Source organism: Rana temporaria, chromosome 10 (genome assembly GCF_905171775.1).
Source record: "Rana temporaria chromosome 10, aRanTem1.1, whole genome shotgun sequence".
In the NCBI taxonomy this organism is placed as follows: Eukaryota; Metazoa; Chordata; class Amphibia; order Anura; family Ranidae; genus Rana; species Rana temporaria.
This window is the reverse complement of record NC_053498.1, coordinates 131,194,508-131,220,235: the sequence shown is the minus strand read 5'-3', so window position 1 is coordinate 131,220,235 and position 25,728 is coordinate 131,194,508. Positions and strand designations below refer to the sequence as shown.

Sequence of the window (25,728 nt, the reverse complement as noted above, 5' to 3'; positions counted from 1 at the left end):
TATATATATACACACACACACACAGGGCTAAAAGTCCTGAGCTACTTGACAGCTCTCAAGGCGTACTCGCCACCAGTTGCCCCGCCAATCCCTACCATGTCCCGCCCCCTAATCCTGACCCTAGACACGCCCTTATAAATCTCATGAAATGACACTTAAATGTTTTATGCAGAATTAAGTTATAAAAATAAATATTAACAACAACTTTATCCGTGCCAAAAATGCAGCCTGCCCATGTCTACCAATGTCTACCAATGCAGCATGTGTCCCCAGCGCAGCAAAATGTCCCCAAACTATTGCAGCCAGAGCCCCCCCCCCCCCCCCCACACTACAAATACCACCAAAAGAAAGCTCCATTTGTGGGAAAAAAATGATAAAAATATAATTTGGGTACAGTGTTGTATGACCGCGCAATTGTCATTCAAAATGTGTCACAGCTGAAAGCTGAAAATTGGTCTGGGCAGGAAGGGGGTTTAAGTGCCCAGTAATGAAGTGGTTAAAGTGTTTGTTTACTTTTATTTATAAGAGTGTTTGTGTATACACACACACACACACACACACACACACATATAGGAATGCGTGTTGGAACTTATGGGTGCGCACACCTATGCTAGTGAGTATTCGTGAATAAAAAGCAACAATAAAATATTTTACAATCATTTCAAAGGAAATCTGTGGCCAAATCAAAGCGGAGGAGTTTTTTCATGACTAGCATTTCTTTTACCTTTTAAGTTGTTCCTCCTGTAAATCCATTTTCACCTTGGATTCCTTCTCTCTGGTCTTTTTCAGTTCTTCCTCCAGGTGGCGCTTGTCTGCTATCTGGGTTTCCAAGAGTGTAATTTGGTGCTGCGTTGCTCGCAGTTGTTGCTGCAGATCCAAGACCTATAGAAGATAGAAGCGTTAGGGACATACACCAAACTACTACAAAACGTATGATATTAAACAAAGTATTAATACAAGATACACACATGCACACTATATAGTATAATATTGAGGGGGTTTAATAAAAATATGGAAGCACTACATGATTTGCAGGTGTGAAAGTGAGGAAATATTTTGCGATTGAAAGTAGAAGTGATGTAGCATTGGACAGCGGGTCGCTCTTCAAATATCTTTCTGACGACCGGCAAAGACCCCTCTCAGCCTCCTGCTTAAATATGGGAATTTCTGGAATGTTCTGGATGGTCAGGTGACCTTAAATGACCTATCCTAGGAGGAGCCCCCAGAACATTCCCATGAGCTGACCGTTTTTTGATCCATTACAAAACCCCCCATTGAAAATCAATGGGGGGGGCTTGAAATTCCTACCGCCACAATCAATGAGGGAAAGGCCCCCTTTCCACATTATTTTTGATTCTGCTGTTGTCCCCCTCTCACCAAGCTGCTTGGCGATGGTCTTGTAGCCCATTCCAGCCTTGTGTAGGTCTACAATCTTGTCCCCGACATCCTTGGACAGCTCTTTGGTCTTGGCCATGGTGGAGAGATTGGAAACGATTGCTTCTGTGGTCTTTTATACAGATAAACAAGCTGAGATTAGGAGCACTGCCTTTCAAAGAGTGCTCCTGATCTCAGCTCATTACCTGTATAGATGCTGATTGATAGGGGGATCAAAACGTATTTCACTCATTAAAATGCAAATCAATTTATAACTTTTTTTAACCACTTAAGCCCCGGACCTTTAGGCAGCTAAATGCCCAGGCCAGGTTTTGCGATTCGGCACTGCGTCGCTTTAACAGACAATTGCGCGGTCGTGCGACGTGGCTCCCAAACAAAATTGGTGTCCTTTTTTCCCCACAAATAGAGCTTTCTTTTGGTGGTATTTGATCACCTCTGCGGTTTTTATTTTTTGCGCTATAAACAAAAATAGAGCGACAATTTTGAAAAAAATGCAATATTTTTTACTTTTTGTTATAATAAATATCGCCCAAAAACATATCTAAAAAAAATATTTTCCCTCAGTTTAGGCCGATACGTATTCTTCGACCTATTTTTAGTAAAAAAAAAAATCGCAATAAGCGTTTATCGGTTGGTTTGCGCAAAATTTATAGCGTTTACAAAATAGGGGATAGTTTTATTGCATTTTTATTAATGAATTTTTTTTTACTACTAATGGCGGCGATCAGCAATTTTTTTCGTGACTGCGACATTATGGCGGACACTTCGGACAATTTTGACACATTTTTGGAACCATTGTAATTTTCACAGCAAAAAATGCATTTAAATTGCATTGTTTATTGTGAAAATGACAGTTGCCGTTTGGGAGTTAACCACAGGGGGCGCTGTAGGAGTTAGGGTACACCTAGTGTGTGTTTACAACTGTAGGGGGGTGTGGCTGTAGGACTGACGTCATCGATCGAGTCTCCCTTATATAAGGGATCACTCGATCGATACGCCGCCACAGTGAAGCACAGGGAAGCCATGTTTACATACGGCTCTCCCCGTTCTTCAGCTCCGGGGAGCGATCGCGACGGAGCGGCTATAAACAAATAGCCGCGCCGTCGTCCCGGATTGCTCCCCGAGGGAACCCGACCGCCGCATGTGTTCCCTATGTGTGCTTTCTAACTGTGTGGGGGATGCCGATAACAAAGAAAAATCTGTGTTCCTGATTAGTAGGAATTACAGATCTCGCCCTTCCTCTGTGACAGAACGACCCAACGATTGCAGATGGCCGGTGGCCTTTGCGGTCGCTGGACCTGCAGATTGGCTCTTGCTGTGTCCAATCACACCGGAAGCGGGTCGCCGGCAGCGCACGCGCCCACCCCAGACCAGGAAGTGCGAACAACACACAAGCACGTTGATTTGTGTCGCCCGCTCACTGCTTATTCCAAACAAATGGAGGCGAGGGGTGAAGGAGAGGTTTTCTCTTTTTGGGTTTAGATACGCTTTAAGCCTCAAAGGGTTTGGTGCTGGTAATTCTTTCAATTGTTGTAGCTCTGCTAGAGAGCAAACATTTTATTCACTTGCAGACAGACTGGTAAGTATTATTGTGAAACTTATTTTTTCTGTGGCACAGATATTTAATATGAAATATATTTAAGGCAGTTATGTCAGAAACACATTGAGGCTTCATTTCCACTGACGTTTTTACAGCCACTTTTCTGAGCGTTTTTTACAGCTTAAAAACGCCTGTCCATGTTATTCTATGGCATCATGCCCACATAGGCGTTTTTGAGCTTCAAATGGCATAGGCGTTTTTGAGCTGTAAAAAAAAAACGCAGGACCAGGGCGTTCTGAAGCACCAGAGTAGAGCTGTAAAAACGCCAGATGTTAAAAAACGCTCAAAAACGCGCAAAAACGCTCAAAAACGTTACCGCGACGTTTTTGAGCTCCAAACATTTTTTTTTTTTTTTTTTACAAAATAAACATGGACAGGCGTTTTTAAGCTGTAAAAAAGGCCAACACAAGTGGCTGTAAAAACGCCAGTGGAAATGAAGCCTAAATGATTTTTTTAAAGATCATAACTAGTAGAAAAATATGGTTTAAAATAGTGTCTGCTCCTGATGGGCAAAGCATGCTGGGGCTTGATCATGTGCGCCCTGCAGATCTCTGAAGGAGACTAATCGAGTCGGCTCCAAGTCTCCTGGAACGCAGCCATGGACATTCCGCAGCACATTCATACTTGTGCTATAACATAATAATTAATAATAATTATTCCATGGAGGTAGATTATTAAAAAAGAAAATACCCATTACCTGTGTTTAACAACCTCAAGAAATATCCACCTGTCTGGCTAATACAGCTAGAAATTCTGCTTCTGGGTGGTCACTCTATGTTCATTATGTAAACAAATCGGTGATATAATTCCTTATGTATTTTGTATATGGTGTTATATGGGTGGACCTTAGTTTAAAAAAATAAAATAAAATAAAAAGCCTCCGGGCTTCCCTGCATGCACTGGGAATTGACTCTGCTGTGATCTGTGTTGTGCTAGATAAGGGGATCAGCAAAATGCTTAATTTGGAGTTTAAGGCTCCCTTTACACTAGTTACGTATACCAATGTTAATGTGTATTGTAAAGCAGACACAGTAGGATATCTATTCTTACCTTAAAACCACCTCCTGTCACTTTGGAATTCCCTCAAATACCCTACATCAAGGATCTCCAAAACTTTGATCCTTTGCTTGCCTTTATCCGGCCCTTGGGGCACTTTTCCTCCCACTGACACCATTGATGGGGTACCATTCCTCCCACTGACACCAGTGATGGGGGCGCTATTCCTCTTACTGACACCAGTGATGGGGGCGCTATTCCTCTTACTGACACCAGTGATGGGGGGCGCTATTCCTCTTACTGACACCAGTGATGGGGCCGCTATTCCTCCCACTGACACCAGTGATGGGGTACCATTCCTCCCACTGACACCAGTGATGGGGTACCATTCCTCCCACGGACACCAGTGATGGGGGCGCTATTCCTCCCACTGACACCAGTGATGGGGGCGCTATTCCTCCCACTGACACCAGTGATGGGGGCGCTATTCCTCCCACTGACACCAGTGATGGGGGCGCTATTCCTCCCACTGACACCAGTGATGGGGGCGCTATTCCTCCCACTGACACCAGTGATGGGGGCGCTATTCCTCCCACTGACACCAGTGATGGGGGCGCTATTCCTCCCACTGACACCAGTGATGGGGGCGCTATTCCTCCCACTGACACCAGTGATGGGGGCGCTATTCCTCCCACTGACACCAGTGATGGGGGCGCTATTCCACCCACTGACACCAGTGATGGGGACATTAGGAATTGACTATTCCTCCCACTGACACCAGTGATGGGGGCACTCAGGGGCGGACTGACCATTGAGTCACTCGGGCACTACCCGAGGGCCCCATGCCACTAGGGAGCCCCATCAGGGTTGCCAAGCTCAGTAAAACCAGGGACAGTATGAAAAAATCTATGGGGCAGATCCACAGAGATCTGCATCGGCGCAGCGTATGGGAGATACGCTACGCCACTGTAACTTACTTTGCCAGACTTCGAATCCTCAAAGATTTTGCGCCGTAAGTTACGGCGGCGTAGTCTATCCCTGGCGGCGTAACGGCGCGTAATTCAGGGGGCGTGTTTCATTTAAATGAAGCGCGTCCCCGCGCCGAATGAACTGCGCTTGTGCCGTCCCTAAATTTCCTGCAGTGCATTGCGCTAAATGACGTCGCTAGGACGTCATTTTTTTTAACATAGACGTGAATTACGTCCATCCCGATTCACGGACGACTACGCAAATTTTTTTTTAAAAATTAAAATTAAACGCGGGAACGACGGCCATACTTAACATGGCAAGTCTAACTATACGCTGCAAAACACCAGCTTTAACTATACACCGGAAAAAGCCGACTAGAGACGACGTAAAAGAATGCGACGGCCGCGCGTACGTTCGTGGATCGTCGGAAATAGCCAATTTGCATACTCGACGCGGAAAAAGATGCGAACTCCACCCAGCGGACGCCGAAGTATTGCATCTAAGATCCGAAGGCGTACGCCTGTCGGATCTAACCCAGATGCCGTCGTATCTTGGTTTGAGGATTCAAACTAAAGATACGACGCGGGTAATTTGAAAGTACGCCGGCGTATCAGTAGCCGGCGTACTCTCTCTGTGGATCTGGCCCTATGTTTTTTTATTACATCTGTCCCTGATATGTCCGAAACCGACATGCTTTTGTTGTGAAAATCCGGAGATTTTAGCTGCCCCGCCTCCTGGCGTGGTGGCCATCTGTAAGTCCAGGGGCCCCATAATCTTCTATTGCCTGGGGGCCCCCATAAGTTGTCAGTCCGCCCCTGGGGGCACCATTTCTCCCACTGACACTAGTGATGGGGCACTATTCCTCCCACTGACACCAGTGATGGGGGCACTATTCCTCCCACTGACACTAGTGATGGGGCACTATTCCTCCCACTGACACCAGTGATGGGGCACTATTCCTCCCACTGACACTAGTGATGGGGCACTATTCCTCCCACTGACACCAACAATGGGCACCGTTTCTGCTTCTTAGCTTGGCTCTCATACCAGTTTTTCAGCATCCACCGCTCGGCATTTTTCATGTTCCAGTTTCTCCTGCCAGCTGTTCTGAACTTTAGAATTGCGGCTCATTTTCATAAGCTCCAGTTCCATCATCTTAATCTTCTGCTGCTGCTGCTCCCGTTCACCTTCCAGGCTGGAGAGTGTAGCAGTTACAAAGGCATACTTCTGTTTCACGTGGCTTAATTCTTCACTCACCTGGATTAGTGTGAAGTGTAAGAAAATTGGGGAAAATTATTATATACTAATGAAAGGTGCAATCATCAAATTTATATCAGACCACAGAGGAATGCATTCAAAATGATGTAGTCCTTTAAAAGCATATTCCATTGTAAGTCAATAGGAAGGCATCAAAAACTGATCAGTGTGAAAGGGCCCTTATATTAAAATGAAGGCACACAGGGACAAAAAGTTATAAGTGGGAAATATTATTAGAACAGTAAATTCAAATTTGAACACTTTGTATTAAAGTAAACCCAGCAAATAACCTACACAATTAAATTTCAGTGTTTACAGTATAACTAAAGGCAAAACTTTTTTTGTTGTTTTGTATGGAGTACAGGGAGATTAGAAGTCTTGATCGGGTTTTATTGCTGCCTGTGCCCCCATCAGGGAGAATCACCCTCGCTATTTGTCCTGTTTATCATTGAAAGCGAAAGCAAAGGAAAGTCACAAATTTTGGTTTGTCCCTAGAAAAGAGTAGAATAGAGGGGAAATATTCCAATGGGGACACTAGTTCTGGTGACCTGGGGGTCCCCAAGGAATTCCCTTAATTTGCAGGAATTTCCTCTTACTTCCTGTTTGGCTGAGAAAGGCAGTGAAGGGAAATATAGGCAATGGGAACCATGGCAGAATTTTTTTTTTTTTTTACAGTGGTTATGATCCTCTCTTGCTCTATTCAAAATGGAACAAAAAAAAAAAAGTTTTGCCTATAGTTCTACTTTAACATTTTTGTGACCGGAGGTCAGTGAAGGCCTAGATGTACAGGTCAAAGCAGTGTCAGTATGTGTTGGTTAATAAAATATATAACAATAAAAACTCTAATTTTCCAAACTAATCATTTATTGACACACAAGAATTTTGTTTGGGATACTATCTTAGGAAAAATCCTGCAATTTTTTTCTTGTAGGTTGACAAGTGTGGGGGGGGGGGGGGGACACACACAATTAATGTTTTATTTAAATTTTTTTGTTTACTACTATAATTGTATCAAATAATTGCAGTATTAAACAGAGGCACACTGCAATCTACAAGCTGCAGTGGCCTCTGCAAGATCAATTTTTATTTTGTCTTACATTTATTTAGCAATAGCTAGTTATTACAAGATCAGGAACGGCTACTGGATTTCTAATCATTAGAAGGGCCTAGAGCTGTTAGAGGCAGCCACATTTGACAGCAGGTAGTTGTCAAAGAGATGATAGAGATTAATCAACCCTCACCATAAGGATTCATCAATTACCGTATATACTCGAGTATAAGCCGACCCGAATACAAGTCGAGGCACCTCATTTTACAACAAAAAAATGGGAAAACGTATTGACTCGAGTATAAGCCTAGGGTGAGAAATGCAGCAGCTATTGTAAGTGGAAAAGAGGGTCAACAATGCTAATCTGCAGCCTCACTGTGCCCATCTGCATGCCTCCTCACTGTGCCTATCTGCATGCCTCCTCACTGTGCCCATCTGCATGCCTCCTCACTGTGCCCATCTGCATGCCTCCTCACTGTGCCTATCTGCATGCCTCCTCACTGTGCCTATCTGCATGCCTCCTCACTGTGCCTTGATCTCCAGCGCTGTGACATGCAGTCACTCTAGTTGACGGCCGTGCAGTGTAACAAAGCCCCGCCTCCTCTTCGTCCTGTTTTTTTCCCAGCAGTGAGTCAGTGGCCCACCTATCACAGACGAGGGCGAGGAGGAGGTGGAGGCGGGGCTTTGTTACCCTGCACGGCCGTCGACTAGACTGACTGCATGTCACAGCGCCGGGAGATCAGGCGCATGAGGCTGCAGATGGACAGTGAAATTTGAGTATAAGCCGAGGGGGGCATTTTCAGCACAAAAAAAACTGTGCTGAAAAACTTGGCTTATACTCGAGTATATATGGTAGTCTGCAGACATTAGTCTACAGACTGTGGGTAAAAATACAAGCAGTGGTGCACTCTGACAGTAGTCCATGCTAACCCATGTCAACCAATCAGAAATCAGTCTGCCCACTCAACTGATGACAAATAATTTGTTAATGGGAACCAGCTAGGGATTAGGGGCGGACACAAAAAGGTGTCCAGGTTTCCATGTTCAAAGGTAAAAATGCTGCCCATATCCACCAATCAGACTTTAGTTTTTGAGCAAATAAAACCAGGAAGGAGACCGTTTGCTACTGGTAATAAATGCTTTAATTTTCTATAGGTTCCTTTGTTTTATTTTTATAAATAAGGTCTTGTTTTTTTAATGTATGGAATGTATGGACTAAAAAATTTAACCCATGAAATGCCCATGGTATCCATTAGTTCTGTATTGTCTACAGAGAGGTGACTGCTTGACAGAAGAAGACGGAACCAAGTCCTGCCTCCAATTCAGGGGTGGGGTCATACCTTAATGTGTTCCTTCTGCAGGAGGTTATTTTGTTTCTTGATCTCCAGGTTTTTGTCTCTTTCGTATCGCAGTTCCTTTTCTGCCGAGCTGCAGACGTTGTGCACTCTGTTGAGGTCTTGGCGAAGTTGGCGGATTTCCTCGAACTGCTGCTGGATAAGAGCGTCCCCAGCTTTATTCTGCCAAAATAGCAAAAAAAAAGCCAAGTATAGGTTTTTGAACCACTTTGGGCATCTCCTTTAAAAACCAAAAGTTGTGTCCCTCATCTTTTTGCCCCAAGAATTAAAAAGAAAAAGGAAACCATGGTATCCATTCAGATCAGTTATTACCATGCATAGGAAATCCTTCTTTCTTACCTCAGCTCAAGAGCCATGGCTTTCTATTAACACAACTTTGACAAAATCCACACCCCTAAGCTTAATTAAGCTTCCTTGACACACCGAAGCTGCTTACTCCCATTGGCTCCAGAGCCGTGGCCTCCTCTGGAACCAACATAAGCAAGCAGCTGGGGTAGGGCAGGTTAGCTCAGTTAAAGCGGATCTCCGCCGAAAAAAAATAATATTAAAAGCCAGCAGCTACAAATACTGCAGCTGCTGACTTTTAACATTAGGACACTTACCTGTCCTGGAGTCCAGCGCCGTCAGCAGCAGAGGACGAGCGATCTCTCGTCACTCTGCTGCCCCCACCGCCATCCTCTGTGTGTGAACCAGGAAGTAAAGCATTGCGGCTGTTAATGGTATTGTGACAGACCTAGCCTGGCTTTTGGAGGGGACTGAATGTTAGCTCTTGCCTACCGATTATGGGCCCTGCCATTTGGGAAAACAGTGCCCTTTGTGAGCTGTATGCCTGGGGACCATTGAGGTGGTGTTACTTTGGATTCAGGTCCATGTCCCCCCACCCAAGACACACAGACTCTGGGAACCCTGTATATGCCATATTAGAAATAGTGCCGATTCATAATGTTGGGACATATACTGTTAGATGCTATGGTCATCAACTCCAGCCACCTGTCTGTGTTCTATAATGTAAAGGAGTCTAGTATGGCTTGCCACAGCTTCCAAGAGTCTTTCACCCATTGTTGTTTGTGCCAATTAACCCTGCAATTGTATGAAGGAGTTCTGTGTTGATATGTATGATAATGTGTATTGTAGTTAAGCTGCTTTAAGGGATTAGTTAATTAGCTCATGTTAATTTATGTTTCTGGTTACAGGTTTATTGTTAGAGTAATATGAGCAGGAGGTACGAACCTCCTCCTCTTTAACCGTATATAAGACTTGTATTCTGGTTCTAATAAACAGTCCATGTTCAGCAATCAAATATCTATATTTAGACTGATATCTATATTCAGACTATGAGGAAGCGGTATATGACGAAAGCACTCAAGCAGAGTGTGGGATGTTTCGTTACAGTTATATTAAAAAATACGGTTTTCAGTACATACATCTGCAAATACATGTGGAAGCCACACTGCCGTGTCAAGGGTAAGTGTGGTCCCCAACTCTAAAACTCTATACTGAGTTTCCCCACTATGGGAAATACACTATATTGTCAAAAGTATTGGGACACCTGTCTTACACGCACATGAACTTTAATGGCCTCCCAGTCTTAGTCCGTAGGGTTCAATATTGAGTTGGCCCGCCCTTTGCAGCTATAACAGCTACAACTCTTCTGGGAAGGCTGTCCACAAGGTGCACTGGTGCACAGTCATGTTGGAATAGGAATAGGAAGGGGCCATCCCCAAAAAGTTTGGAGCATGAAATTGTCCAAAATTTCTTGGTATGCGGATGCCTTAAGAGTTCCCTTCACTGGAACTAAGGGGCCAGGCTCAACCCCTGAAAAACAACCCCACACCATATTCCCCTCTCCACCAAATGATTTGGACCAGTGCACAAAGCAAGGTCCATAAACACATGGATAAGTGAGTTTGGGGTGGAGGAACTTGACGGGCCTCCACAAAGTCCTGACCTCAACCTGATAGACACCTTTGGAATGAACTTGACTGGCCTGCACAGAGTCCTGGCCTCAACTCGATAAAACAACTTTGAGATGAATTAGAGAGGAGACTGCGAGCCAGGCCTTCTCAGCCAACATCAGTGCCTGACCTCACAAATGTGCTTCTGGAAGAATGGTCAAACATTCCCATAGACACACTCCTAAACCTTGTGGACAGCCTTCCCAGAAGAGTTGAAGCTGTTATACTGTAGCTGCAAAAAGGTGGGCCAACTACTAACCAATACTACTGACCCCCCCATGCCGGGCTGCATGCACAGATAAGGGTCTAATATAGATTTTGGGGGGACCCCACACCGTTTTCCTTTTTTGATGTGGGGGTTCCCCTAGAGATCCATACCAGACTCAAAGGGCCTGGTATTGTCGGGATCCAAGTCGGATAGAAATCGGACATCAAGTCGCAGGGTAAAGTCAGATCCCCAGTTGTACGACTGTCATGTCGTACCAGTGTGAACCCTGGCCCAAGACATTTACACAGGGCTAGGAACACCCCTCGGAAAGGTCTTGATAGGTTGCTAATGCAAAGTCTGCCACTGTGGACGGCAAACTTAATATACATATGCATTTCCCTTCAAATTTCCCTCTGCAGCTCTGCGTCTCTTCCCAAGCCATGCTCCTTTATCCTAACCACCCCAAACTCTCATATGACATGCAATAAGAATTAGGTGGACCATATGCACAACCACTGCCCATCCAACACATAGGAAACAGTTTAACAAACCTGTGAAACAGTCTGCTCAGCCCCATCTACGCATGTCTGAGGTCTGGGTGTGGGATTCTGCAGATTAAAAAGGTCCTGTCTTAGGCGTGCAATCTCTTCTCTCTTGGCCTGCAGATCCTGCCTGCAAATGGTCACTTCCTGTCTGAGCTGCAAGTTTTCTTCCCATAGGTGTTGCTTCTCTTCTAGTCCATCCTGGATTTGTTTTTGGAGAGTTTCACATTTCCTCTGGTGCTCCGACAAAGCGGCACTATAAAACCATAAAAGAATATATACATATACATATACACACACACAAAATTATTTTATATATATATATATATATATATATATATATATATATATATATATATATATATATATATATATATATTTATTTATATTACACACACACACACACATCTATATATATATATATATATATATATACACACACACACACACATATACACACACACACACATATACACACACACACACACACATTCCTAGGAATTACAGGCCTAAAATATAAAACGTTGAATTTCCATGTGAAACAACATACGCTTTGAGCAAAAATCTGACATAATCATACCGCCGAGGAGGTTAAAGTTTGAAGTGCGATGTGGTCATTCACTTCAAGTGACTCTTCTATAAAGCAACTTTATTATTAACCGCTTAAGGACCGCCTCCTGCACATATACATCAGCAGAATGGCACGGCTGGGCACAAGCACTTACAGGTACGTCCTCTTTAAGTGCCCAGCCGTGGGTCGCGGGCGCGCTCCCGCAACCCGGTCCGAAGCTCCGTGACCGTGGGACCCGATCGCCGCTGGAGTCCCGCGATCGGTCCCCGGAGCTGAAGAACGGGGAGAGCTGTGTGTAAACACAGCTTCCCCGTTCTTCACTGTGGCGCCATCATCGATCGCGTGTTCCCTTATATAGGGAATCACAATCAATGACGTCACTCCTACAGCCACCCCCCCCTACAGTTAGAAACACAGATGAGGTCATACATAACCCCTTCAGCGCCCCCTTGTGGTTAACTCCCAAACTGCAATTGTCATTTTCACAGTAAACAATGCAATTTAAATGCTTTTTTTTGCTGTGAAAATGACAATGGTCCCAAAAATGTGTCAAAATTGTCCGAAGTGTCCGCCATAATGTCACAGTCACGAAAAAAAAAAATCGCTGATCGCCGCCATTAGTAGTAAAAAATAAATAAATTGATTAATAAAAATGCAATAAAACTATCCCTTATTTTGTAAACGCTATAAATTTTGCGCAAACCAACCGATAAACGCTTATTGCGATTTTTTTTTACCAAAGATAGGTAGAAGAATACGTATCGGCCTAAACTGAGGAAAAAAAATGTTTTTATATATATTTTTGGGGGATATTTATTATAGCAAAAAGTAAAAGATATTGCATTTTTTTCAAAATTGTCGCTCTATTTTTGTTTATAGCGCAAAAAATAAGAACAGCAGAGGTGATCAAATACCACCAAAAGAAAGCTCTATACAGTTACCAGAATACAACATTTTTCACTATGGTGGGCCTTTCATACTCGCCTCCATTTTTCAGTTTCCAGATCCTTGCCCCCTTCTCCTAAGTGCTTATTGGTGTGCAATTTATTTTCAGCGACTTCCAATTTCAGCTTTTTACACTGCTCCACCAGCTCGGAAATCTGATACAAAAAGCACAAAATATTCAGTAAGATGTCACAGTGTTAAAGTTCAATCGCACAGCCAATCAGATTCTTTCCCTTTCACACTCAAAACTGAAAAAGTTATATGTCGAGTTTGGAAGGAGTTGAAGCATCATCATAATGCAAGACCTGCCATCTACTGAGTCTTTAATTAACAGAGCAAAGAAAAAAAACACACAAGAAAAAAAAAAAGCGCAACATCAGTACTTCAAGTGTGAACAAGGCCTTAAAGGGGTTGTAAAGGTTTTAACAAACATGTCATACTTACCTCCTCTGCGCAAGGGTTTTGCATAGAGTGGCCCCAACCATCTTCTTCTGGGGTCTCCCAGTGGCGCTCCTGGCTCCTATTCTTGAGCGCCCCCATGGAGAGCCGCTTTCCATGGGGGCACTCATGTGGGCGTACTCCTGAGTCCTGCTGCTGCGTCCATTGTCACAGATAGGACTCGGCCCCGCCCCCAGCTCCGTGTCACTGGATTTGATTGACAGCAGCGGGAGCCTATGGCACTTGCTACTATCAATCTATCCAATGAGGACCCGAGAAAGCGGCTGGAGCTGCTGTGCTCCTCCCCATCGCTAGAAAGATCGGGTTCAGGTAAGTAAAAAGGGGGGGGGGGCTGCACTGCCTGCCTAGTCTCATGCAGTAAAGTGTGAATGTTATTGGGAATTCAGAAAGAGGAATGAGACTCCATGGTCAGAACTGAGAGTATTTGAGACAGCAAAAAAGATCCCACAACCAAAGTATCAGCAATGTTCACAAATTCTGAATCACCTTATTATCCTGAAAACGTTTTTCTTTTTCCAACTGCTCATTTTTTGAACGCAGGTTGTTATTCTCCCGCTCGGCTCTCAACAGTTGGTCCTGTACACCTTTCAGCATTGGCTTTAGTTCAGCCAGTTCCTGAAAAATATCAATAAAAATAAAAGTCATAAAAAAAAAAATTCTATGTACATTTGCAGGGATTTTAACAAACTTTGTTGTAGATTCCAACCTTTTTTTATTCTGAAGAAACCCCTGTTTGTTCCTCTGTGCCAAGCGAGTCTGAGGCCGCGTACAGACGAGCAAACATGTACGATGAAACCGGTCCGTCGGACCGTTTTCACCGTGCATGTCTGCCCGGGGATTTCTGTATGGTGGCTGTACTCACCATCATACAGAAATCCGTGCGTAAACAATACGCGGGGCGTGTCCGCGCCGTCGCCGCGACGATGACGCGGCGACGTGGGCGGCCCTGCCAGTTCAATGCTTCCACACATGCGTCAAAGTCATTCGACGCATGCGAGGGATGGCGGGCGCTCGGACATGTACGGTAGGTCTGTACAGACGACCGAACATGTCCGAGCGGGCAGGATTTCAGCGGACTGTTTTAAAACAAGTCCAGAAATATTTGGCCGCTGGAAAAAGGCCCGGCGGGCAAATGTTTGCTGGAATCCTGCGCGCTCGGGCCTACACACGACCGAACATGTCTGCTGAAACTGGTCCGCGGACCAGTTTCAGCAGACATGTTCGGTCGTGTGTACGGCCCATAATGGGAGTGGTTTCATAATCATCATCAACCAGCTGCTGCAGCTGTATAGCTCTAAATGAGGAAAGCTGCTGGGCCTGCATCCCTTTAGACGTGATTTCCTATTGGGAATATCACACCAAAATTAGATTTTTGGTGCAGGGGATGCCAAAATCAAACTTGTATATTAATGCAGACTTCTGGGAAAATCAGCGAGCCAATTACACAAGCAGGAAATTACATTTCCGGGGGGGGGGGGGGGGTCCTGTACACAATATGTGTATAGAACACCTTCAGGTAGTCATATTGCATTTTATAGAAAATTACAGAGCTGCAGATTTAAAAAGAAAGGTAATTTTTAATAACATTCCATTACAATATGACTTGTGTCGCAATTGTATACGCTATCCTTTTTTTATTTGGGCTTATCCCCCCCCCCCCCCCCCCAAGAAATCTGTCAGGTGAACTTCCACAGGACGCCCTCCACGCGCCCCCCCCCCCAGTCCCGCAGACCTGGAGCCCAGCAATCTTCCGCTATGATTCCCTCGTATAGCCGCCTCACCGGGTTCGGGGCTTTGAAATCCCGTCGGTGTAATCTCCTAAACTTATCTCGTCAGGAGGTACATAAAAGGAGCATTCCAATTGGTTGACACCGCCACATGTGTAACATGTATCAAAACCTGCGTAGCCCGTTTTATCACCGCGGGCGAAGAGGAGAGAAAGCTTCAGGGATTTAAAATCCCCTGACTGGTAAAGCGGCTGTATGATCTATCAGAACGGGAGATCGCCCAGACTCCAGGTTAGCGGGACCGGGTGTGATGGGAAAGGGGGTCTAGTGTAAGTTCACCTTACAGATTTTCTGTAAAGGTGAACTTACACTAAGTTCTTTCAATCATGGAGGCTCATCATCGTTTATTTTTATTTTTTTGCACGCACAAAACAAAAAGGGGGCAAGCAATACATGCAAGGGCTTGGACAACAACAACATGTATCATAATTTGTTACAGTAACACTGTACATTTGCAATTTATTGTTAATTGCAACTCAAGTACATACACATATAGCCAGATTCAGAAAGACTTACGACGGCGTATCAGTAGATACGCCGTCGTAAGTCCAAATTCGCGCCGTCGTATCTTTAAGCGTATTCTCAAACCGAGATACGCTTCTCTGTTGCTAAGATACGACTGGCGTAAGTCTCCTACTCCGTCGTATCTTAGCTGCATATTTACGCTGGCCGCTAGGGGCGTGTACGTTGATTTACGCCTAGAATATGTAAATGAGCAAGATACCCCTATTCACGAATGTACGCACACCCGTCGTAGTAAGCTACGCCGTTTACGCAAGTCGTTTTTCAGACGTAAAGATAAACCACCAAAAAGATGGCGCAGCCCATGCAAGGTATGGACGGCGTAAGTGCCGTCGAATTTTACGTCGTTTACGTGAATGGGGCTGGGCGTAGGTGACGTTCACGTCGAAAGCATTGAGTATTTTTGACGTGCTTCTGAACATGTGCGCGCATGCGCCGTACGAACGGCCTTCATTTACATGGGGTCACGATTCATTACCATACAACAAGCCCCCTACCTGCCCATTTTGAATTAGGCGGGGTTACGCCGGGCCATTTGCGCTACGCCGACGTAACTTAGGAGGCAAGTGCTTTGTGAATACTGTACTTGCAAATGGGATGCGCTACGCTGACCTAAAGAAGCGCCCGCTCTACCTGAATCCGGCTAATAGTTCACCGAAGCATGTGGTTATAAAAAGCTCTGTCCATTGCATTTGGAAAATTAAAGCAGCACTTTTTTTGTGTGTTGAGATGCATCCACAACCAAATTTTTTTTTTATTTTGATGCATTATGGTGTAAATGGGCCTGAAAAGCCAAAAGCAAAAAAGTTAGGGGTTGCACTACTGCACCCTCTAGTGGCTGACAATCAGAAAGCAGCATCCAACACAATGAGCAAACAGTGACTTACTAGCACAGAAAACTCGATGAAGACTCACAACTCCGGTGACCAAACACGGGTGGCACAGAGCGAACGGTGTCTAAAGTGACCTTATGATAAATAATTTTGGTGCTGCAAGCTAGACGAATCCTTCAAGGTAGAAAGCACACAGACAATGAGCTCTAGAGGGAGAATCATTTTTGGACCCTGGCACAAAATGAAGCCGATTGCATAGTGGAGTCTGATCCTGCCAGTGGAGTCTGATCCTGCCAGTGGAGTCTGATCCTGCCAGTGGAGTCTGATCCTGCCAGTACATGTCATTTCGTGTAACTGAAAATAAATCCAATATCATTAAGGTGTGGTCACTGGCACAGCGGTGGATGTGCATAGTGTGTGTTCTAGTTTGGGAATCAGTTATTCTGATGGTAATCTACCTGTAGGTCAATGCTGCCAATGTATAAGTTACCCTACTCCCAACCCCCCCAGTCAAAATTGCCAGCATGGGAGATTGGGTGCTGAACGGCAGCAGGGGGTTCACCCATACAGCCACCCCATCGAAGAATTGAAAAGCCGCAATATAATAAATGTTTGCTTTGGGTTTAATAATGCCTTAACCTTTTGCCAACCGTACACACACACACACACACACACACACATATATTATATATTTATTTATTTATTATAAATAACTTGGCAAGGCAGCTCCTCTGTGCAGAATCACATACCTGTACGTGATACTGCACTTCTGGGTCTGGGGTGCACACCCGGTGACCTGCTCCTGCTGTGATTGGACCCAGCGGAAAAAGCCAATCAGCGTGTTCAGCAGACTATGTCTGCTGGGACCCGCCGATTGTTTGATCGCCCCCAATGTTAACCTCATCCTAGCCAGTGTCATTAGTACAGTGACCGTGCGTATTTTTAGCACCGATCACTGTATTAGTGACACTGGTCCCAAAAAAAAAAGTGTCACTTCGGGTCCAATTTGTCCACCGTAATGTCGTAGTCTCGCTATAAAAGTCGCTGATCGGTGCCAAAAAATTGATAAATAAAAATTCCGTAAATGTATCCCTTCGCTGCCCAATTTGGTCCCACCCCGGTACTTCTCCTCCGGTCTAACCTTGAATCCACATTAAAGCGGGAGTTCAACCATTTTTTTTTTTTTTTTTCCTTAGCTTCCTGCTCGTTCGGTCTAGGGGAATCGGCTATTTGTATTAAAATATGATCCGTACTTACCCGTTTTCGAGATGCATCTTCTTCCGTCGCTTCCGGGTATGGGTCTTCGGGAGCGGGCGTTCCTTCTTGATTGACAGTCTTCCGACGGTCGCATCCATCGCGTCACTCGTAGCCGAAAGAAGCCGAACGTCGGTGCGGCTCTATATTGCGCCTGCGCACCGACGTTCGGCTTCTTTCGGAAAATCGTGACGCGATGGATGCGACCGTCGGAAGCCTCTCGGAAGACTGTCAATCAAGAAGGAACGCCCAGTCCCGCAGCCCATACCCGGAAGCGACGGAGAGGATGCATCTCGTAAACGGGTAAGTACGGATCATATTTTAAAACAAATAGCCGATTCCCCTAGAGAAAACGAGCAGGAATCTAAGGGGGAAATGTGTAAGCTATGGGTGAACCTCCGCTTTAAGGGTTACTCCTCTGGTCAAACCCACCTCTACCATTTACAAAGCTTTATTGCCTTCAGTCCACTTTGGTCTGGAGGACTTGCTCTTTAGGTGGCAGGGCGAGGTCCCGGATCTGGATTCAAATGACTGGGAGGATGTCTGGGGGGACTGGGAGGATGTCTGGGAATATCCTTTCTCACAGCTCGTTTCTGTTAGAGATCGGTTGATACAATTCAAACTGCTTCATAGAATCTATTTGTCACCCCAAAGATTATCCAAAATTTACCCGAATTCCTCCTCCAACTGTTGGAAGTGCGATATGGCAAATGCCGATTTCAACCATATGTTGTAGTCCTGTCCCAGAATCCAGCACTCCTGGGCGGAGGTCACGACCTTCATTGAAACCTTGACCTTGGTTCATGTTCCCCTGAATGTGCTTGGTCTGGTGAGCCCCTTGGCCCACCGCCGAGCAACCAGAGCGCTAATAGGACTTCTATTGTTTTACGCTAGGAAGGCTCTACTCATTAAATGGAAACAAAAAACGGAGGTACCTTCTTTGAATACATGGAAATCGATGATCAACTCGGCGGTGCCACTATACAAAGAGGCAGAATACATATTGGCATACATTTATGAAGAAGTTCGATTTTTTTAATTCCATTTTTTTGATTGGATTTTTTTTTATAGCAGAAATGAAAACAAATATTTTTTTTCCCCAAATTGTCGGCCTTTTTTGGTTTATAGCACAAAAAATAAAAAAACTGCAGAGGTGATCAAATGCCACCAAAAGATAGCCATTTGTGGGGAAAAAGAGGACATCAATTTTATTTGTGTACAGCGTCGCACGACCGCAAAAAAAGGATTTTTGTACTCACCGTAAAATCCATTTCTCTGAGTTCATAGACGGACACAGCATTCTTTGACATTAGGTCAATGAAGGCTGTGTCCGTCTATGAACGAAAGAGAAATTGTCAGTTTAATCGACGCAGTGCCATATTGCAAAAAATGGCCTGGCCAGAAAGGGGGGTAAAGCTACTGGAGCTCAAGTGGTTAAATGCATATTTTTATAATGTGTCTGTTATTCCCCTACAGGAGAGGGTCTCTAGCATTAGGCTCTGTTTTTTCTATTGCGGCCCCGAAGTCGCGCGATTTACAGTGCGACTATGCAAAGCAATGTTTAATGCGATGTCATGCGACTGGTGAGAACAAGTCGCAGCGAAGTCAGAACAAAGTAGTGCAAAAATCTATTGTGGAGTCGCAACATTTAGAACGGGGACCATTGAAATTCATGGATTTTGGCTTGTCATGCGACTTTACATGTGTCAAGTCGCACAACAACTCGCAGTAGTGGAAACAGAGCCTTACACATCCTGGATATCTTTGAAATTTGTGAAATGTCATCTCCTCCACATACAAATCTGACCTTCTCCATCTCTGACAGCTTTTTTACATCTGAGCTCGGTCGGTGTGAAGAGCAGGCCTCATCTTCACGCTGCTCCGCGAGTTCCGTCAGCTCCGACTCCAAATTTATAATCTGTGGGGTGGAAAAGAAATAGGATCAGACAGAAGCAAATGAGGGAAAGAGGTAAATAAAGAAACGCAGAATAGACTTACCCATCAAAAACTGACAATGCTGCATTTTATTAAAAAAATATAAAAATCGGTGACAGTTGAGCCACAAAATCCAAAATACTGGGCAGAGGTGACAGGAGACTGAGGACACAAGCTGCACGTCAAATAGTGACCATCCCTCACTGCCTGGCTCTCTGCTGCGGCCGTAAAACACAACAATCTCACAAAGGCCGCATTATAGTGTTTGTGTTTGCTAGGTAACCACATTCCATTCATGGAGTCCCCCACCAGCACTGACAATACTATTGACTCTTTTCTATCAGCTGACTGCTGGCCTGAATCTATAGCAACATGCTCTGCCATCTTCTGGTAGAAGACCTGTACTGCATGCGATATACGGCCACATATACGCAAACAGGTTAGGACAGCCTTTCTCAACCAGGGTTCCTCCCGAGGTTGCTAAGGGTTCCTTTAATAATTTCTGCCTCAGACAAGTAACCACCGACCACAATGATCTTTTAAGCTGAAAAAAAACATTAGGGGCTAGATTCAGATAGGGGGACGTAAAATTGTGCGGGCGTAGCGTATGTTATTTACGCTACGCCGCCGCAACTTAGACGGGCAAGTGCAGTGTTCACAAAGCACTTCCTCTGTAAGTTGCGGCGGCGTAGCGTACATCTGTCGGCGTAAGCACGCCAAATTCAAATTGTCAAGAGGTGGGCGTGTTTTATGTAAATAAAACATGATGTTTCTCACGAACGGCGCATGCGCCGGCCGTGAACATATCCCAGTGCGCATGCTCCTAATCACGTCGCAAAATGGTCAATGCTTTCGACCTGAACGTAATTTACGCAAAGCCCTATTCGCGAATGACTTACGTAAAATTTTCAAAATTCGACGCGGGAACGACGTCCATACTTAACATTGGCTATGCCTCATATAGCAGGAGTAACGTTACGCCGGAAAAAGCCTTACGCAAACGACGTAAAAAAAAATCCGCCGGGCGCACGTACGTTTCTGAATCGGCGTATCCAGCTCATTTGCATATTCTATGCTGAAATCGACAGCAGCGCCACCTAGCGGCCAGCGTAAATATGCACCCTAAAATACGACGGCGTAAGAGACTTACGCCAGTCGGATCTTAGCCTAATTTCGGCGTATCTTGCTTTCTGAATACATAAAGAAGATACGCCGGCGCAGCTTTGAATTTACGCTGCGTATCAATAGATACGCCAATGTAAATTCTTGCTGAATCTAGCCCTAGGACTTTAAAGACCCAAGAACACAATTATTGCAATAAAAACTTCTGTTTATTATTATTAACCACTTAAGCCCCGGACCAATATGCTGCCTAAAGACCCAAGGTGTTTTTACAGTTTGGGACTGCTTCGCTTTAACAGACAATTGCGACGTGGCTCCCAAACAAAATTGGCGTCCTTTTTTCCCCACAAATAGAGCTTTCTTTTGGTGGTATTTGATCACCTTGGCGGTTTTTATTTTTTGCGCTATAAACAGAAATAGAGTGACAATTTTGAAAAAAATGCAATATTTTTTCCTTTTTGCTATAATAAATATCCCCCAAAAACATATATAACATTTTTTTTTCCTCAGTTTAGGGCGATACGTATTCTTGTACCTATTTTTGGTAAAAAAAAATAAATCGCAATAAGCGTTTATCGATTGGTTTGCGCAAAATTTATAGCGTTTACAAAATAGGGGATAGTTTTATTGCATTTTTATTATTTTTTTTTTTTTTTTTACTACTAATGGCAGCGATCAGCGATTTTTTTCATGACTGCGACATTATGGCGGACACTTCGGACAATTTTGACACATTTTTGGGATTTTTGTCATTTTCACAGCAAAAAATGCATTTAAATTGCATTCTTTATTGTGAAAATGATAGTTGCAGTTTGGGAGTTAACCACAGGTGGCGCTGTAGGATTTGGTGTACACTGTGTGTGTGTTTACAACTGTAGGGGGGTGTGGCTGTAGGAATGACGTCATCGATCGAGTCTCCCTATATAAGGGATCACACGGTCGATGCAGCGCCACAGTGAAGCACAGGGAAGCCGTGTTTACACACAGCTCTCCCCGTTCTTCAGCTCCGGGGAGCGATCGCGACGGAGCGGCTATAAACAAATAGCCGCGCCGTCGTCCTGGATCGCTCCCCGAGGGGACCCGACCGCCGCAAGTCGCGGGGGGGGTCCCGATCGGACCCCCGACCCACGTCTTGGCAGGGACGTACAGGTACGCCAATGTGCCTGTACGTGCCATTCTGCCGACGTATATGTACATGCGGCGGTCGGGAAGGGGTTAAAGGGGGTTGTAAAGGTAAAAAAAAATTTCCTAAATAGCTTCCTTTACCTTAGTGCAGTCCTCCTTTACTTACCTCATCCTTCCATTTTGCTTTTAAATGTCCTTATTTCTTCTGAGAAATCCTCACTTCCTGTTCTTCCGTCTGTAACTCCACACAGTAATGCAAGGCTTTCCCCCTGGTGTGGAGTGTCGTGCTCGCCCCCTCACTTGGACTACAGGACTCTCTCTACATTGCAGACAGAGAAAGGAGCTGTGTGTTAGTGGGCGTCCTGACTCTCCTGTAGTCCAAGGGAGGGGGCGAGCACGACACTCCACACCAGGGAGAAAGCCTCGCATTACTGTGTGGAGTTACAGACAGAAAAACAGGAAGTGAGAATTTCCAGAAGAAATAAGGACATTTAAAAGCAAAATGGAAGGATGAGGTAAGTGAAGGAGGACTGCACTAAGGTAAAGGATGGTTGACACCGGGCCAATTAGGCCTAGGTGTCACTGACTAAATGAGGGGGGGACGACAGGGTTAAGTGAGCCTCATCCCCCTCCCTTTCTTTACTATAGGGGACGTCCCATAGGTTGGCAAGGGACCAATAGTTTTTTGGTTGGGGGGTAGGCCTAGGTGGGACAGAGGGTCTAAAAGGAGGGGTGAGACCCCTCCCCACTTCCTCTTACCTGGACAGCGCCAGCGGAGAAAGCTTCGGCTGAGGATGGCTGACGAGCTGATGGATATGCTCCGGGAGCGGGTGCGGTCCGATGGCGACTTCCTTGCCCGTGTTGCCGCCGACTTGGGAGTGCTGGGACCGCCCTCCTCGCCGTGCCACACTACAGGTACCAACGTGGGGGGTCGGCGGGCCCCTCGTAGGGCCATCCGGCCGCCTGATCGATTGAGCCCGAGCCCCCTGAGAGCTTCACAGCGGCAGCGGAGCTCTGTGGCAGCTGGAGCTGGGAGGGGGGGGGGGAAGGGGGGGGGAAGGGGCGGGGCCGCCGCTCGTACGCGCGTCGGCGCGGTAGCTCCGCCCCCTTCTTGTCGCAGCTCTCCTCGTGGCATCTATTCACTCCCCTGCCGAGTGCCTGTTGTGAGCTGTCCCCTTCCACAGTCTGGCTCTGCTATTATGGGCAATGCAAACGCCTCAGATGGATCCAGCTCCTCAGCTACAGAGGAGGCTGGTTTAGTGTCTAATACTGTCCCCACTGCTGCAGCTGCACATATTATAGACCCACCTCCTGATCAGCCTATTGTTAATGACCCCCCAGCGTCTGTATTTGAGGATGCTGGGGAGGACGCTGGAGCCCCCTCTTCCCCCCTTTTATTTAATTCTGTCGATGACCCCCCCCCGCGCCGGGTGTCGCAAGCGCGACCGCTCCCGCAGACGGGAGTTACGGTCCCCTTCCAGGTCCTCCTCCCACAGCTCAGGTAGATATTACAGGCGTAGCAGAAGCCGTCGCCATAGGTCACACAGGCGTCGCAGCAGGTCCAGGCGCTCCAGATCCTCTCGCTGGAGGTCGCCGTCCTCCTCTCGCAGCCGCTCTAGGACCCCGGCGGGCCGGGAGGGTTATCGTAGGTCCACATGCGGATCGTCAAGGCGCTCTAGGCAGCCTTCTCGCGTGGACGTCAGGTCCGGCGCGCCCGCCTCCTCTGCTACCCCATTGGCTGCTCCTGTCCCAGGGGCTCTCCCTTCGATGTCGATTCTGCCTCCACGTGATCCAGTGCCTGCTCCTCCGGTGATGCTGCCATCCGTGATTTCTTCAGAAATGCCTCCTGCTCCGTCTCCTGCCGTGGTTGGTGAGTTTGACTACGCGGGGGCCTGGGGGGCTGGGGGCGGGTCGCAAGGTTTGGTTCCGGCCCTTAAGGCCTTGTTGACGCAGCTGGAGTCCGGTTCCCAAGGGGCGGTCTCGCCTCTTCCGAGCAAACGGGCTCCGTCTCCGCCAAGAGCTGGTGTGTACAAGGAGTCTTTTTTCTGCGGGATTAGCCCGTTGGGTTCACACGTTAGCGACGACATTAGACAAAAAATTTGGGATAACAAGTATGTAGACATCTGGTCGCTGGTATCGGTGGACCAACATACAATTGATAGAGAGCGCAAGCCTTTCACGGATAGATCAGCGGAGCGTAGGCCCCGTGTCGCCAGGACAATAGGTAACTGGCTTAAGGCTTTTGCGGTGCTGGGTGGGATAATGGGAGAGAAACATCCCGAACACTGTTCTGAACTCTTCATCTATTTGGATTCGGTCTACAATGCATTCAAATCCCATGGCGGCAGTGCCTGGTGGAAATACGATGAGGAGTTCCGAAGGCGCTTGTCGTTGCAGCCCGAAGTGGGGTGGGGTTGCAAGGCTACGGACGTCTGGCTGCGTCTTATGATGGCGCAGAGACAGACTCCCTTTCTTGGCGGGGCCGCGGCGTCCTCAGCAGGCCAGCAGGGCGCGGCGGCCGCAAAGAGACCCGGCACTTGCTGGCTCTTTAACGAGGGCCATTGCAAGTTCTTCGGGCTATGCAAATTTAAGCACGAGTGCTCCTCTTGTGGGGGCCCCCACGGTGCAGTCCGTTGCCCCCGCGGTGCTAAACCTGCGCAGAGGGGAGCAGCGCCTGCTGATGGGAAAGACGCCAGTGAGCGTGGACGAGATGTTGCCCTGGCTAGAGCGCTACCCCAATAGGTCTGAAGGGGAACAACTGCGCTTAGGTTTTTTGTATGGTTTCTTCATCCCCTTTGTTCCTTCAGCGTCACCTCAACTGGCTGGCAATTTGCAATCGGCTGCACTTTATCCGGAGGCTCTTCGGGACAAGGTTAGTAAGGAAGTTAACCTGGGTCGCATTGAGGGCCCATTTTCATACCCCCCTTTTCCCAATTTGAGGGTTTCTCCTTTGGGAGTGGTCCCCAAAAAGGACAGTGGTAAGTTTCGCTTAATTCACCATTTGTCTTACCCGAAGGGCTCATCGGTCAACGACGGCATCTCCAAGGAGGAGGCTTCGGTTTCCTATGTCTCTTTTGATAAGGCGGTGATGTTGGTCCGGCGAGCTGGTCGGGGCGCCCTCATGGCCAAGACGGATGTTGAATCCGCCTTCAGGTTGTTGCCGGTACACCCGGATTGCTACCATCTTCTGGGTTGCTGCGTGGATGGCCTGTTTTACTATGATACCTGTTTACCGATGGGGTGCTCCATATCGTGCCACTATTTCGAAATGTTTAGTTCTTTTTTGGAATGGGTGGTGCGACGTGACACTGGCTGCAGGTCTATTATTCATTATTTGGATGATTTTCTGATCGTGGCCCCGGGTAAGTCTCCCACATGTCAAGTTTTGTTGAATTCTTTCTGTGCCTTGATGAGCAGGTTTGGTGTTCCGCTTTCCGCCGAAAAGACGGAGGGTCCAACTACTAAGCTGTCTTTTTTGGGCATTGAAATAGATTCCCTTGAGATGGTTTTTCGGTTACCAGTGGTCAAGCTCGAGAAACTAATAAGTTTAATTGACGTTTTTTGCGGAGCTCAGAAGGTCACGTTGCGTCAGTTGCAGTCGCTTTTGGGTCTCCTGGTTTTCGCATGTCGCATAATGCCGATGGGTCGGGTTTTTTCACGTCGGCTATCTTTGGCTACCAAAGGGGCTAAGCGGCCTGAGCATCGGATACGTCTGACTTCATCTCTGAAAGCGGACCTGTTGGTATGGCGTGAATTTTTGCGGCGCTACAACGGTCGCACATGTTTTTTGTCAGATGAGATGTGTAATCAGGAGTTGTCCCTGTTCACCGATGCGGCTGGATCGGTGGGC

General features: G+C 46.3%; 1 protein-coding gene across 2 annotated transcripts in view; it reads right to left on the bottom strand.

The window, feature by feature from the left end:
- Positions 1-25,728, bottom strand: part of CCDC30 (coiled-coil domain containing 30) — a 99,915-nt gene that overhangs the window by 27,546 nt on the left and 46,641 nt on the right. For both annotated transcript variants that reach the window (XM_040326277.1, XM_040326278.1), the window contains 7 exons: positions 19,504-19,614; positions 13,787-13,915; positions 12,881-12,996; positions 11,335-11,581; positions 8,606-8,782; positions 6,008-6,217; positions 725-882 (listed from right to left, as the gene is read on the bottom strand). In XM_040326277.1, the coding sequence (XP_040182211.1) occupies positions 725-882; positions 6,008-6,217; positions 8,606-8,782; positions 11,335-11,581; positions 12,881-12,996; positions 13,787-13,915; positions 19,504-19,614 (1,148 nt within the window). The remainder of the gene's footprint in view (positions 1-724; positions 883-6,007; positions 6,218-8,605; positions 8,783-11,334; positions 11,582-12,880; positions 12,997-13,786; positions 13,916-19,503; positions 19,615-25,728) is intronic.